The sequence below is a fragment of the Helicoverpa armigera genome, chromosome 4 (assembly GCF_030705265.1).
Source record: "Helicoverpa armigera isolate CAAS_96S chromosome 4, ASM3070526v1, whole genome shotgun sequence".
Classification (NCBI taxonomy): Eukaryota; Metazoa; Arthropoda; class Insecta; order Lepidoptera; family Noctuidae; genus Helicoverpa; species Helicoverpa armigera.
The window spans coordinates 8,414,074-8,429,176 of NC_087123.1; the positions used below are offsets into that span (position 1 = coordinate 8,414,074).

At 37.5% G+C, this 15,103-nt stretch overlaps 4 protein-coding genes across 4 annotated transcripts; 2 read left to right on the forward strand and 2 right to left on the reverse strand.

Moving 5' to 3' along the window:
- Nucleotides 1-271: 271 nt before the first annotated feature.
- On the forward strand, nt 272-1,142 carry LOC135116722 (histidine-rich glycoprotein-like). The gene is made up of 4 exons (XM_064034174.1): nt 272-312; nt 430-720; nt 796-962; nt 1,052-1,142. Exons 1-4 carry the CDS (start codon nt 301-303, stop codon nt 1,119-1,121), a joined length of 540 nt encoding a protein of 179 aa, XP_063890244.1. The 5' UTR covers nt 272-300; the 3' UTR covers nt 1,122-1,142.
- A 540-nt stretch (nt 1,143-1,682) lies between these two features.
- Nucleotides 1,683-7,827, reverse strand: LOC110375273 (histidine-rich glycoprotein). Its single transcript, XM_064034332.1, has 10 exons — nt 7,768-7,827; nt 7,366-7,491; nt 7,131-7,297; nt 6,895-6,957; nt 5,974-6,089; nt 5,644-5,753; nt 2,427-2,444; nt 2,211-2,336; nt 1,976-2,142; nt 1,683-1,813 (listed from the first exon to the last, which is right to left on the reverse strand). The coding sequence occupies exons 1-10, from the start codon at nt 7,777-7,779 to the stop codon at nt 1,753-1,755; spliced, it is 966 nt and encodes a 321-aa protein (XP_063890402.1). The 5' UTR covers nt 7,780-7,827; the 3' UTR covers nt 1,683-1,752.
- LOC135116725 (cuticle protein 7-like) lies at nt 3,255-4,517 on the forward strand. Its single transcript, XM_064034178.1, has 4 exons — nt 3,255-3,312; nt 3,509-3,634; nt 3,703-3,869; nt 4,401-4,517. The coding sequence occupies exons 1-4, from the start codon at nt 3,301-3,303 to the stop codon at nt 4,456-4,458; spliced, it is 363 nt and encodes a 120-aa protein (XP_063890248.1). The 5' UTR covers nt 3,255-3,300; the 3' UTR covers nt 4,459-4,517.
- Nucleotides 7,828-8,427: 600 nt separating the features above from the next.
- Nucleotides 8,428-13,794, reverse strand: LOC110375269 (histidine-rich glycoprotein). Its single transcript, XM_064034333.1, has 7 exons — nt 13,783-13,794; nt 13,365-13,655; nt 13,121-13,287; nt 12,782-12,851; nt 8,898-9,035; nt 8,656-8,822; nt 8,428-8,564 (listed from the first exon to the last, which is right to left on the reverse strand). Exons 1-7 carry the CDS (start codon nt 13,792-13,794, stop codon nt 8,495-8,497), a joined length of 915 nt encoding a protein of 304 aa, XP_063890403.1. The 3' UTR covers nt 8,428-8,494.
- Between the last annotated feature and the right edge of the window lie 1,309 nt (nt 13,795-15,103).

Sequence of the window (15,103 nt, forward strand, 5' to 3'; positions counted from 1 at the left end):
TTACTTCCATTTCGAAGCTTGTTTCATGTAGAGTTTAAGGGAGATTGATTTTGTACATAATTTGGAGAAAGGGCCATTGTTCTGAATATAAAATTTTACTCAAGGTTGCAATTATGCAATCAACATTCAGCTAAAACTTGACGGCAAAAACCAGTTATCAACATTTGTTATAATTCGTGTATTTATCAGAAACTGGATTACAATGATTTCGTATACATTAATTGTATATAAAGACATTTCTTTCTGATATTCCACATCATTTACGATTGGATTATCGTAGGAGCAACACAAAAAAATAACATGTCCCTTAAGGTAACAAAGGAAATCATTAAATAGAATACAGACACAATATTGCTGTTTAAAAATCCTTTATGTAACAAGATCGTTATAGTGCCAGTCATTCCCAGCTCGAACATATTTTTTATTCAGGTTATCCTAGTCGCTGCTGTGGTTGCGATGACCGCTGCGAGGCCGCAACACGGTCACGACTACCAGCACGGTCACGGTCACGCTGTGTCATCGCAGAGCATCGTACTGCACCAAACTCACGAGAGCAAGCACGAGCCCGTACACCACGAGGAACATCATGAGGAGCAGCACGAGCAGCACCAGGAGGAGCATCACCACGGACACCACGAGGAACACCACGGGCACGCCTCCTCCTCACAGAGCATCAAGCAGCACCACGGCAAAGCCACAGAGAAACATGTCGAGTACTATGTATGAGAACAGTTCATTTGCAATACCTACTCATCGTATTTATAGTAACATAACTAACTAAGACATTTTCTACAGTCTCACCCTAAGTACGAGTTCGCGTACAAAGTGGTGGACCCTCACACCGGCGACAAGAAATCTCAGCACGAGTCTCGTGACGGTCACGTCGTGAAGGGCGTGTACAGTCTGCATCAACCCGACGGCACCGTCAGGATCGTGGAGTATCATGCTGACAAGAAGACTGGGTGAGTGACAATATACATATGTAGATGAATCCAGTGCCACCTTTTCATTATTTAAACGAATTGCTTAATATTTTCTTCTGTGTCTACAGATTCAACGCCAACGTTAAGATCGAGGGTCACGCCGTGCACATTGTTCCTGAACACCACCACCACCACTGATTCTAATCCACCATTGATTCTGTGATATTAATTGTTATACTTGTAAATATACTGTTACTATTCTGAAATAAAATGTTCTAAAAGTAATGTAATATTTCTGTTATTTCCCTTTATACCTAGTGTTAAATTTAAATTTTCGGACTCGCATAATATCGCAGTAGTCCAATAATAATTAAGAAGGAATAATAACATAGACATACGACTTTGTCTGACCTCTTTTTCAAAAAAAGAAGATGAAGCTTGAAAGGTATTGTAACAATCTTTTTATAAACCGTTTTTTTAGAGTTTCTTGCCGGTTCTTCTTCATAAGAACTACTCTTTGGAACCGTATAACTAGCTTGACATTTTGAAAGAGCTGTTACAGGCCTATTTAGAAAAAGAAGATAAAAGAATTGGGGAACTGCAACTTTCGTGCTCCTCGTATACTTTGTGAGCGGTGAAATACATTTTGACATCAGGTGAAAAAGATGGGTTCATGTTTTCCGGAAGTGGGACTTCTAAATAAATAATGAAACAATTAAATATAATGAAGACATTTTGTAATTTGGATGGAAATAAATAATTTATTTTAAGACAACATAGTAACAATATCAGTTCTTTCAGCTGAGGTATGAAATTAGGTAACGACTCTTCAGTAATGATGATGGTGAGGGATCTCGTGATGAGTGCTGAACTTTACGTCGGCATGGAAGCTGAAAAATAGAAAAGATAAGACTTAATAAAATAATCGCAAGGTACATGATAGGTAAGAATGTTTATCTTTTTGTAAACATTTGTGGAAATAATTGCTACATGATTAGAATTTTCTTTCTTCAAAAGTAAACAATAGTCAAAGAAGAGGGAAGTTAACTGACCCGGTGTGATGGTCGCCGTGGTAGTGGACGTCCCTGACGGAGCCGTCGGGCTGATGCAGCGAGTAGTGTCCCTTGACGACGTCACCGTCGCGGTGCTCGTGCTGCGACTTGTGGTCGCCCGTGTGAGAGTCCTCCACCTTGTACTCGAACTCGTACTTGGGGTGAGTCTGCACAAACAGACCAATCAGTATTGCGAACTAGTTGCGTGTGTGAGTGAGCTGCTAGTGTTACTCACGTAGTAGTCGTGGTGATCATGTCCGTGGTGCACTGGCTCGTGGTGACCGTCGTACTTGTGCACGTACTGGGAGGAGTAGCCGTGCGCGGAGACCACCGCTACGGCAACTGACAGCGCGCAAAGTACCTGTAGGATCATTTTTATAAATAAAATTAAACCATAACAAAAAAAAAGATTATCAATTGAGGAAGTAAGAAAATTAATATCCTCTCTAACCTTGAAAAACATGTTGTTCTATTACGATTTTTGCTATTACTGCAAACTAAGTTCAGTAGTCAACTGATAGAAAACATTAAGCTCCGTGCTGTTTTATAAGAATTTAAATGACATTGTCAAGGTATTATTGATTTCTCCCAATTATGTTGGCAGTTAAATCATATACGCAAAACGATATTGTTTCGTAAGTTGTACGCAATTAGTGTGGACTGTGGACGTAATAAAATAAGATAAAAAATATTCGTGAGTACAAGCTAACAGTAAACTGCGAGGTATTAGACCCTAAAAGCTTATATAGCAAGAAGAAAAAATATTTTGTATCGGTTCACTAATTTCACGTTGCTTCTTCAATGTTCAATGTCAATTTCAAGCGTAGCTTGGCAATCTGTTTATTTACCAAAAATGAAATAAGTAGAAATTGAAAGTGATTGCACTGAATTTTTTATCCCATAGATGGACCCAGAACAGTGTAAATTATACTGCTGTGTAACACATTATATTGTAATACAAACACGTTCTAGATAATTTATTTTTATCTACTTTCTAAGACAACTCCAATCTGACGACCGTATTTATGAAAACCAAAAAAAATGCATTTAATCATTTGAATATTTTATTGCTGATAAAAATCCAGTAACGTGTAAATCTACGAACGTTAGACAGTTTCTGTTGTCCATAATTAAAACGAACGTTGCGTATTACTTACGAAACAATTGTCAAAGCGTGTATGATTTTACTGTCAACGTAATTGAGAGAAATCTATAGATACCTTGACAATGTTATTTAAATTCGTATAAAAGTATCTGGAGTTTAAAGTTGTGTATCAGTTCACTACTGGACTTTGCTTAGGCCTCTAACAATTATAGAACCCAACATGTTCTTCAAGGTATATTAATATAAAATCATTTGAGAACCTGTTTATTACTGTATATTGCTAAAAATTATAATTTATAGGTAGACATACTTTAAAGCTGAAGCCTCAGGCCTTTGCACGTAATCTGGTCGTTCAACTGGATAGCCGTTCTTGAAGCAGAAAATCGTTATTTGAAGTGTTCTTTTAAAAACAATTAAATTCGTTTTAGGTACTCTGTGTGCTATCTATCGCCGTCGCGGTGGTCTCCGCTCACGGCTACTCCTCCCAGTACGTGCACAAGTACGACGGTCACCACGAGCCAGTGCACCACGGACATGATCACCACGACTACTACGTGAGTATCACTAGCAGCTCACTCACACACGCAACTAGTTCGCAATACTGATTGGTCTGTTTGTGCAGACTCACCCCAAGTACGAGTTCGAGTACAAGGTGGAGGACTCTCACACGGGCGACCACAAGTCGCAGCACGAGCACCGCGACGGTGACGTCGTCAAGGGACACTACTCGCTGCATCAGCCCGACGGCTCCATCAGGGACGTCCACTACCACGGCGACCACCACACCGGGTGAGATATCTTATACATTTATAATTTCTAAGCAAAAAATCCTGACTTAAAATATTCTTGTAGAATGAGGGTTTTCGAAAATGGCGTCCACCAGGTGGCAGCACCGAGTCGTCAGGTCCAGATAACTGTCAAAGTGCTTATCTTTACTATGAATAGTGAACGATTTTAGTGTTTTTTTATTTTATAATTAAAGCACTGCATTATTGTTTTACTATTGCGGTTGAGTAAATAAAAAAAACTAAATCATATTGTGTTAACAAATTTTTCAACAAGCTTTTCCTTAGTACCAGTGATATTTGCACCCTCTCTCTTAGCTCAATTTTTAGTTCGGAAACCTTATTCTGACCGTAGTCCATAATAAAATCAATAACACTTCCAATATAACAGAATTTCAATAAACAATAAGTTCGGCACCTACAATTCCATACTATTTGACAGCTGTTTGGACCAGACGCATACGTGGCGCCACCCGGTGGCAGAAAAAATTTCAAAAACCCTCATTGCAAATTGATGAAATCGTATTTGTTTCAGCTTCCACGCCGATGTGAAATACAGCACACACCACATCGTGCCTCACCATCATTACTAAAGGACCTTGTTGTAGTCTCTAGACAGAACTGAATTATGAAAAATAAAAGAAAGTTAAACTTTAGCTGTCTCCAATTATTTCCACCGAATAAATCTTCTTGTCCATACTAGATATCCCCAAGAAAGTATACTCTCAAAGAATCCAAATTGCAAGGGGTATCAAAGGGTAATTTAGCTCGTCGGAATTCTGTAGCTATGGAACATATTCCTCGAGAGCAGTAAATAATTGTATCAAAATTGACTTTATGTTTTAAAGTGGAGCTCGTACACTAAACAATTTTGGCCGCTTTATAGATTTACAAGACCATTATCTATAGTTTGCTCGAGATTGAAACTCACACTTAAGGGTTTATTACACTTGACTAACTTCAGTAGCCTAATTAGTTTTGTCTAATTAGGTTTCTAAATGATTTAATGAAATTCTTTCCTTCCTAAATGCGATTACATTTGTTTGAATTTAGTGACTGAATCATTTAGACGACTGGATTTAGTCAACTGTAATAAGCCCGTATTTCAACGTAATTCAAATTCAAAATTAATAGATCAAAAATAAAATGTTTTGCTTGCAATAAGAATATATCCTGGGAGCACCAACTGTTAGATTTTTTGTATATCGGTACGCATGGATATTGATGTAATAGATCGTTCCTCTTTTGAACTCTGTTTAAAAAAAAATATGAAGTTAATTAAAATTTCCTTTTTTTGGAGAAAGGGCTAAGTACTGACAAAATATTTTACTCAAGGTTGCAATCATTCATTCAACATTCGACAAAAAACTTGTTGGTGAGAACAAGTTTTAAGGTTTTGTTTTAATTTATATTATTTGTAAGAAACTGGATCACTCAGATTTCGTATGTTGCATTTTTTTTGTATAAAAAGTCAATTGTTTTACTCATTCCATATCATTTACGATTGCATTTGCGAAGGAGCAACACAAACTAAAGACAAAAATGTCCCTTAAGGTAACAAATGGAATCAATGTTTATAGTTTTTTGTTAAAAAAAAAGACTTATGTTTATCTATTATATTAGTGATAACTATTTTTTAAACCATATTTTTCATTCAGGTTATCCTAGTCGCAACCCTCCTCGCTGCGGTGAGCGCGCGACCGCAACACGGTCACGACTACCAGCACGGTCACGGTCACGCTGTGTCATCGCAGAGCATCGTACTGCACCAAACTCACGAGAGCAAGCACGAGCCCGTACACCACGAGGAACATCATGAGGAGCAGCACGAGCAGCACCAGGAGGAGCATCACCACGGACACCACGAGGAACACCACGGCCACGCCTCCTCCTCACAGAGCATCAAGCAGCACCACGGACATGCTACTGAGAAACACGTCGAGTACTATGTATGAGAACTGTTCATGTGCATTACATCTACTCATCATTAATTTTACCGTTAGGTACTATGAATTTCATTTTTGTAGCAACAAAGGTGACTAACTGACACTTTTCCCACAGTCTCACCCTAAGTACGAGTTCGCGTACAAAGTGGTGGACCCTCACACCGGCGACAAGAAATCTCAGCACGAGTCTCGTGACGGTCACGTCGTGAAGGGCGTGTACAGTCTGCATCAACCCGACGGCACCGTCAGGATCGTCGAGTACCACGCTGACAAGAAGACTGGGTGAGTAGTGGAAAAAGTACAAACAAAAAGTAGGAAGTTGAAGTCTTTATTTACTGTTGTTTGTTGCTATATTATTTTTTTCTCTCCAGATTCAACGCCAACGTTAAGATCGAGGGTCATGCCGTGCACATTGTTCCCGAACACCACCACCACCACTGATTCTGTGATATTAGTTGTTAATAATGACTTGTTAAATTGTAAATATACTGTTACGCTACTGAAATATAAAATGCAAAAATATTTTTCTCTTTATTTTATTTGAAACTAGTGACTCTTCGCAAGGGATAACAGTATTTATCCACTATTAATGTATGTTATTATACATATAAACCTTCCTCTTTAATCACTGTATCTATTAAAAAAAAAACCGCATGATAATCGGTTGCGTAGTTTTAAAAATGTAAGCGTACAAAGGGACATAGGGACAGAAAAAGCAACTTTGTTTTATAATATGTAGTGATAGTGATATAGCCAAACAATAAACGTTGTTTATCAAAATTTCGATTCAAATCTATAGATCAAATCTAAAAATTGATCATCCTCCCGCCTAGATCAGTGTCATAATGCTATAATGTGCTTGATAACATGGCACCACAAATATAAGACACTCTACGTTCACGATCAATGATGATGAAAGATTCAGAGTGACTCCGTAGGAAAAAAAAGATAAACCAAAAATATTGAACGTTATTAAATATTTTTATTTTGTTGACTGGGAATAAATATTGAGTTTATTTATAACATAACATAGTAACAATATCAGTTCTTTCAGTTGAGGTAAGACATTACATAACGACTCTTCAGTGGTGGTGATGATGGTGAGGGATCTCGTGGTGGGTACTGTACTTCACGTCAGCATGGAAGCTGGAAAAAAATATATAATTAATAAATTAATTCAGCACAGTATTCTCATAATTAAGGAATTATTTTTTCACATCAATTCGTTCGATGATAGTTTGTGGTTCTTTGAATTTAAATTTACCTCTGAATAAGACTTGATATTCAGAACCGACTGGTTTAATATGAAGTAGACTCACCCTGTGTGGTCGTCGCTGCTGTAGTGGACGTCCCTGACAGAACCGTCGGGCTGATGCAGCGAGTAGTGTCCCTTGACGACGTCACCGTCGCGGTGCTCGTGCTGCGACTTGTGGTCGCCCGTGTGAGAGTCCTCCACCTTGTACTCGAACTCGTACTTGGGGTGAGTCTGCACAAACAGACCAATCAGTATTGCGAACTAGTTGCGTGTGTGAGTGAGCTGCTAGTGTTACTCACGTAGTAGTCGTGGTGATCATGTCCGTGGTGCACTGGCTCGTGGTGGCCGTCGTGTTTGTTGACATATTGGGAGGAGTAGCCGTGAGCGGAGACCACCGCTACGGCGACCGACAGTGCACAAAGTACCTGAAAACAAGTCAAGTCTCTGTGAAAAACGTTCAAAAGTAATAAGAATTATAATTTTTGAACTTTGTCCAACAGTGGCACAATAGCGATACAGGAATTGTGAGTTATAAGGCGTTTTAATTTTAGTAATGTCTCAATCCGTAGCATATTCAACGGACAGGGAAACCAGGTACAATAATATTAAAAATCACATATTTTCACTTTTCCCTTTTCACAATATAATAATGCACTATTTTAATTTTTCACTATTCACAAATTATCACTTTTTAAAGATACCTTGAAGAACATGTTGATCCGAGTTTGTTCCTGAGTTGTTGTTATGAGATTTGTCCAAAAGCGTACTGATACCAAAATCCTAAACCTCACGTCTTTTATATGATTTTAATATCAACCAGCCAAGGTAGTTCTGATTTCACTCGAAATCATATCAGCTGTTATTATTTATGGCCGTTGCGTTTTGATAATTACGAATCAATTTCGCAAAATTAAGTTATTTGAAATCGATTTTGCTCGCATAACAGGAAGGTCGTTAATTTAAGTGTTTATTGTCCGGAAGATTATTTAGATAACCACAACAATAAACAATACCTAATCTAATGGTTATTCCGCTGTGTTAAGTTTTTTGTAGTAGTTTTAGTGCTGCCAAGTCCTAGTCCTAGTAGACTGTTAGAATGTATGGGCTTATAAATGATTGTAAGTGAAATTATAATTGTGAACACTATTGATTTATTAACATTACCACATATTCTTTTAATATTTTTGTCTTACTTAATTATGATTAATTATTGTATTACTTAATTATGTTGATAGTTCCCCTAGCCATAGGCAGTACGGCTTGGCAATGATTTTTCCTTCAGTCTGGTATGACAATATATGATTACTGTAAATCCAGGCAAAACAAGGTCTCAGTAGACAAAAAACTTAGTTTGTGTTTAATATTTTATTCTTATAATTAGATTAACAATTAGTCAACGAGGCATTTCTAACAAGTAATATCACAGATTTAATGGTGGTGGTGGTGTTCAGGAACAATGTGCTTGGCGTGACCCTCACGCCTCACATTAGCGTTGAATCTGAAAAAGAAAGAAAGAAATAAGTAAACCTCTACACTTGAATGGCTGTTTTAGATTTAATTCGAGTAATTCTTTGAGCGTTCTCACTCACCCGGTCTTCTTGTCAGCATGGTACTCGACAATCCTGATGGTACCGTCAGGCTCGTGCAGACTGTACACGCCCTTCACGACGTCGCCGTCGCGCGCCTCGTGCTGCGACTTCTTGTCGCCGGTGTGAGGGTCCTCCACTTTGTACGCGAACTCGTACTTAGGGTGAGCCTACAGCACAAGATACAATTAGCTGAATGTTTCATTATACGATGAAAATCGTAGGTTATAGAGACGTTTTCATACATAGTACTCGACGTGTTTCTCAGTGGCTTTGCCGTGGTGCTGCTTGATGCTCTGTGAGGAGGAGGCGTGGCCGTGGTGATGATGCTCGTGTTGTGCCGAAACGCTAATGGCGCAGATGACGGCGGCGGCTATGCAGATCTGTCCAAATTGGGAACGGTTATAAGTATTTTGTTAGGAATCGAAAATCAGTAGTGAGTAGCAAAGTAACGCTTACTTTGATAAACATTTTGAACTTATAATTTTTGTTGTTGATCGTATTAACTACTGAAGGTATCTGATAATCAAAAAAGTTGTGTTGAAGCTTTTATACAATAACTAAAGGGATCGTTTACAAATTTTTGATTAAAAAGAACCAGTTGTACCAGATTTATCAAGCTACAATGCTTGAGCCATATTCGACCTTGGTTAATTACGGTACAGGTACTTTTCTGATTGCGTAAATGGAAACAATCGTTGGTATTTATCGAATAAAGAAAGTTAAAATACATGCTTAAACGATCAAAAAAAAATTCAATAAAATAAATAGGATTTTTTTCATTTTCAAAAAACGGAAAGCACATCAATGAGGTATAACACTATGTATGACATACTTGTTTTAATTCGGGACTGTGTTGTGTCATGACGTAAACATACCAATCCATTCATTTATTACCGTAACTTATTGTAACAACGCGTGTCACATGACTCGGTAGCTTGTTTCAAGCTTCGAGCGTAGGCGGAAAATATATTCAAAATTCACTATCAATAAAATAATGGAGCATTTGTTGCAAATAAACTAACTTAAAGGAAAACAACGTCGACTTGCACAGTAGTGAGTTAACCGCTGTCATAACACTATATTAACATAATTATATGGCTGCAAGATGTCTAACAGGACCCAAGAAAACAGTTCATTCTCCGACTTCAGTCAAATTGGAGAAAACGAAAGCCCATATATTACATACTCATGGATCACTGGGATTGCCATATCAATACTATGTCTAATACTTCAATGTGTGCTCTTCAAAATGAAGCCGGAGATCAGAAAATTGGACCAGAAGATACTCACACAGCTGACTATAGCAAGATTGACGAACACGGTGTTCGAATACGCAATACTACATTTCTTTATAAGTTCGTTTGGTAGTAGTGTGATATTTGCGTTTTATCAGCAAACTGATGCTGTATTAGTGTGCTGGATGTTTGTGTACGCGAGGAACATTTACAACAAAATCGTATGCGTGTTTGTGGTGACGGCGAACTTTGTTACCTTATCAGTGCTCATTTGGCTGTTGACGATTCCCATAGGAGTTTTATGCCCAGTTTTCCTCGCGTTAGGACAGTACTCAGAGTTCTACAAGTCTTATGTATGGTTAAAATTAATAATTCTATCAATTAACTTGTCTTTTTTCTGTAGAATATTTTTCGTAGTTATCAATAAAAACTATAATTCAAATAGAAACTTTGTTGACATATTGAAATCTTGTGTCATTTCATTTATTTTGGTTTGTATCACCAGTTTGCAAGCTTTAGTGCAAGTTGTGATGACTGATATGGTGCAATTCTTTACACATGGGTATGTTTTCTTTATTTTAAATTCATTTCAAGTAGTTGCTGATACTATAATATTTCTTATTCTTTCTAAAAACTGCTGTTGACGTTATGTTATTTATTATGTAGCTCTAGTGTTGTTTTCCTTGTAACCATAAGTCATGATGATTATTTCTAGGTCATGTATTAATGATATTTTAACTAAACATAAAATGCATAACGATTATAATTTTTAAGATTTATTTATTAGTAAACATAAGAAATAAAGGCAATTTTCTGAGAGGTATATATTTTTTATTCAACACTTAAATAGTTGTAAACAATATACATATGTATACAATAACGTCATCTATGTTTATTACTTACACTACAAAACAACAATTAACGAATAAAACAATAATAAAACAAACAAACAGGAACATGTTATCCATGGTGATGATGATGAAGAAGGTGTACGTGAGGAACATGATGATGATGATGACGTTGGTGACGAGTACTACTGTGCTTCATGTCCGCTTGGAATCTATGAATACATAAACAAACTATGAAAAAATTACATTATAGACAGGCTGTGATTCTATTATTCTCAAAAAATAACAGAAAGAAACAATTCAATAATATTAATTAACCTCCTAGTTTTATTGGACACAACTAAATATCAGAATCTGGGAATGCTTTTGACCTTCTTAGCCCAGTTATAACAAAACACATTAAATGAGAAAGCATGCACTACATAAACTTTTAAGATACATCTGTCTTCTAATGACTGTCAAAGCATGGGCTTACATACGCTACAATTAATTAGAACTCTTTTGGCTATAGCCCTCTCCTGATTTATCACAATATCTCTTATTATGATAATTGATTATACAAAACTTATCGCAAGTTATATCTCACCCATTATTTTTATCCGCGAGGTATTGCACATGTCTGACCGTGCCATCAGGTTCATGTAAGAACAGGTGTCCCTTCACAGTGTCACCGTCTCTATGCTCGTGAAGCTCCTTATGGTCTCCCATGTAAGGATCCTTCACATCGTATTCGAACTCGTGTTTTGGATGTGTCTAGAGGAAAAATATTAGTCAGTATTCTGTTTACAATTAACGCTTAAGACTACAAAAAATGGTAAAAACTTATAATGGTTCCATTGCCAAATGTAGGTGAAATGAGAAGATACTTCCTAATTTGGTTTACCTATCTACAGAATCTCAATAATCTCTGAGCTTTCTAAAAAAAAACTTTTACGTTACTGTTTATGGTCTCTCAAGCGTCAAGCCTCCTTGTCGCTTTACTCATTGAATGGTTCAAACAAAGCCCAGAACACAAAATCTGTTACCTGGATTTACATATAATCTGAGAGCAAAGTAAGAATTTAAAAAGTTAATAACTAACGTAGTAGTCGATATGCTGATGATCGTGATGGGTGTGGTGGTGGTGATCATCATTGATGTGGATCAGATGATGATGACCTTCGTGCTTGAGGAGGTATTGTGATGAATGACCGGGAGCCGCTGACACAGTCCCTGATGTGACAGCTATCACGCAAAATATCTGTGATAACAATCAAATTAAAAAAAAATACAGATAAACTAAGAATAGTGTGCACTGCACTTCATTATTTATGTGTCTACACGATCGAATGTTAATGACTGGGAAATCTGATTCATAATTTTGATTGCTTCCCTTGCAGTTATTTATGTTGGTATTTTTATGATTATAATTCTAGTCAAACATTACACTTGAATAAACACAGAATCTTAAGCATCACTTTATCACATTAAAATTTTTCAAAAAATCAAATACACATGTACCTTCAATAACATATTGTAGCACTGTATTTATCGTATTAATCTCAATAACAAACTGATCCGTGTAAGTAAGACACAAGACTTTTATATTGAAAACAATAGCAATCGTGATATAAGTTTCGTTGTAATTGACTGTTCGGCACAAATTAGAACTATTTACGACATTTTCATTCGCAACTGTTGAACATACATAAGAAACTATTTCCATGTTTACTAGTTACTTCATGATTTGTCTAATAGTGTTATATAATACAGTGAATATTTTTTGGGAAGTCCAATTTACCAATCTTTCACAAGATAGTATGTATTAGCAAGTCTGTCAAAGATGACGCCAATTATTCCAAAGCATTTGTTAACAACTGTCTTCATAAATGTTCATGCGAAATTGCTCTAGTCCTGACAGTAAACAATCATTAGGATATTGACCCAGATCCTAAGAATTTAATAGAAGAATCAAAACACAATGTTTCAATTAAAACAATTTAATAACTACATGACTAATCAACAGTTTTCAGTATCCATAGCAACAGCAGCTGTGTGAAATTAGTGGTGATGATGATGATGTTCAGGAATGATGTGTTTGGCATGGCCTTCCCGCTTCACGTTGGCGTTAAATCTGCGGATAAAGCAAAATACATTTTATTACTGTGGGGTGAAGAATCTAAATCTTTTATTTTGCTATAACTACGTGACCGTTTGCATGTGGTTCGACAGAGTTATAGGAGTAATGACGCAGAGGGAATACGTTAATGTAATATTATTACAACTATTACGTTCTAACGTTTATCATTGTTTACCCACGTTATGATGGCGCGTGATACATTCATTTACATATTATTTGGATAAAACGAGAAAATTTTGATGTAAGGAGCTTTTGTTACTCACCCGGTCTTCTTATCAGCATAGTACTCCACAATCCTGATGGTACCGTCAGGCTCGTGCAGACTGTACACGCCCTTCACGACGTCGCCGTCGCGCGCCTCGTGCTGCGACTTCTTGTCGCCGGTGTGAGGGTCCTCCACTTTGTACGCGAACTCGTACTTAGGGTGAGACTATAGAAATGCATCAATTAGTTACGTCACTACAAAACAATAATTCATAGTAAGTGTAGAAGCAATGAATCTCATACATAGTACTCGACGTGTTTCTCAGTGGCTTTGCCGTGGTGCTGCTTGATGCTCTGTGAGGAGGATGCGTGGCCGTGGTGTTCCTCGTGGTGTCCGTGGTGATGCTCCTCCTGGTGCTGCTCGTGCTGCTCCTCATGATGTTCCTCGTGGTGTACGGGCTCGTGCTTGCTCTCGTGAGTTTGGTGCAGTACGATGCTCTGCGATGACACAGCGTGACCGTGACCGTGCTGGTAGTCGTGATCGTGTTGCGGCCGCGCGCTCACCGCAGCGAGGAGGGTTGCGACTAGGATAATCTAGAAATCAATAATTTTGATTATTAATTTCAAATGGAGGAAATATTGCTTTGGCATTAAATCTGATATCCGATTAGAATCAATCTACAATGTATTTTTAGCAATTTATTTGTGCTCCTGAACTTACTTTTGAAAACATTTTTGTTTCAAAGGTGTTGATACTGAAGTAACTTAACCAAATCTGTGAATATGATAACTTATCTCTGTCCTTTTATATGGAAACTTCAAGTATGTGAACTAATTTTACGCAATATTTCAGTCGATCAAAGTTCAACAACTTTTTTACCGAAGTTGATGAAGTACCGTGAAAGTTGTCACAAGGACTCGGTATGTGAAAGCCCTAAAAATATATGTTTTAAGCCTTTACTTTAAAAAATATATAATTTCTAATCTCTATCAGTCAGTTTTTATATTATTTAAGATTTTTTTTTTCGAAAAGGTGTTCTGTCGATAGAGGGTACCTAGGTACATTTCATTTTGTTGCATTTATTTGTCTATAGTTGTATCACAACTGAGGCTTTATTACTTATTGATACCCTTCTCCCACGGTTTCACCCGCTTCTTAAGGGAACTTCTCTACTTCGGCACATAGACCAAAAGAAGCTTTTTGGCTAAAAGAGGAACAAAATAATGTTCGCATTTATTATAATTGTAGGATTATTTTAGTTACTTAATGTGACTATCAGGGAAATACCTTTCCTAAACACAGGTATCTGATCAACATACCTATTCTAGCAGTCTACATTTTGAGATTTATCTTAATAGACAACAAATAATACGTTACGCTGGATTGGTGGACACGGTCGAAAGATCGGGAAGGATGGAAGCGAGATGGGGAGGCCTTTGCCCAGCAGTGGGACACTACAGGCTAGACATAATAATATAATACGCTACACAATCCTCCTCATTGTTTTGACAGCTAACTTTTCGCAAAAATGTAGTTTAAAGGTAGAATTCCGTGGATAGCGGCTACGACAGCCGCGCGCGGCTTACGACAGTCGTCGGCCGCGCGCGACAATAGTCAACCTATGAAAATGTATGGCACCGCTGCCGAGGTCCGCGACAGTCGCGCGCGGCCGACGAATTTCGTGAGCCGCGCGCGGCCGTATGCATCTCAACATGGTCTAGCGCTTAATAACATCTATAGAATTTTAGTAAAACCAGAATTGAATTGTTTTTTATTTAGACGGCAAAACTTCCTTTTGTTTTCATTACAATACAAATGCTTTTGAATCAGTATTTGGTAGTATCCTTCATCATTTCTACTTTTTAAAGATAGGGTAGATTGGTAATCTATTTTCATAATACAGCCACAGCAACACGTCATCCTCTTTTTCTTCAAGGATATCAATTAGCACTTCGACTAGAGGGAACGGACGAACAAAATCTACTAATTTCAACACAATGCCGCGCGCGGCTTACGAAATTCGTCGGCCGCGCGCGACTGT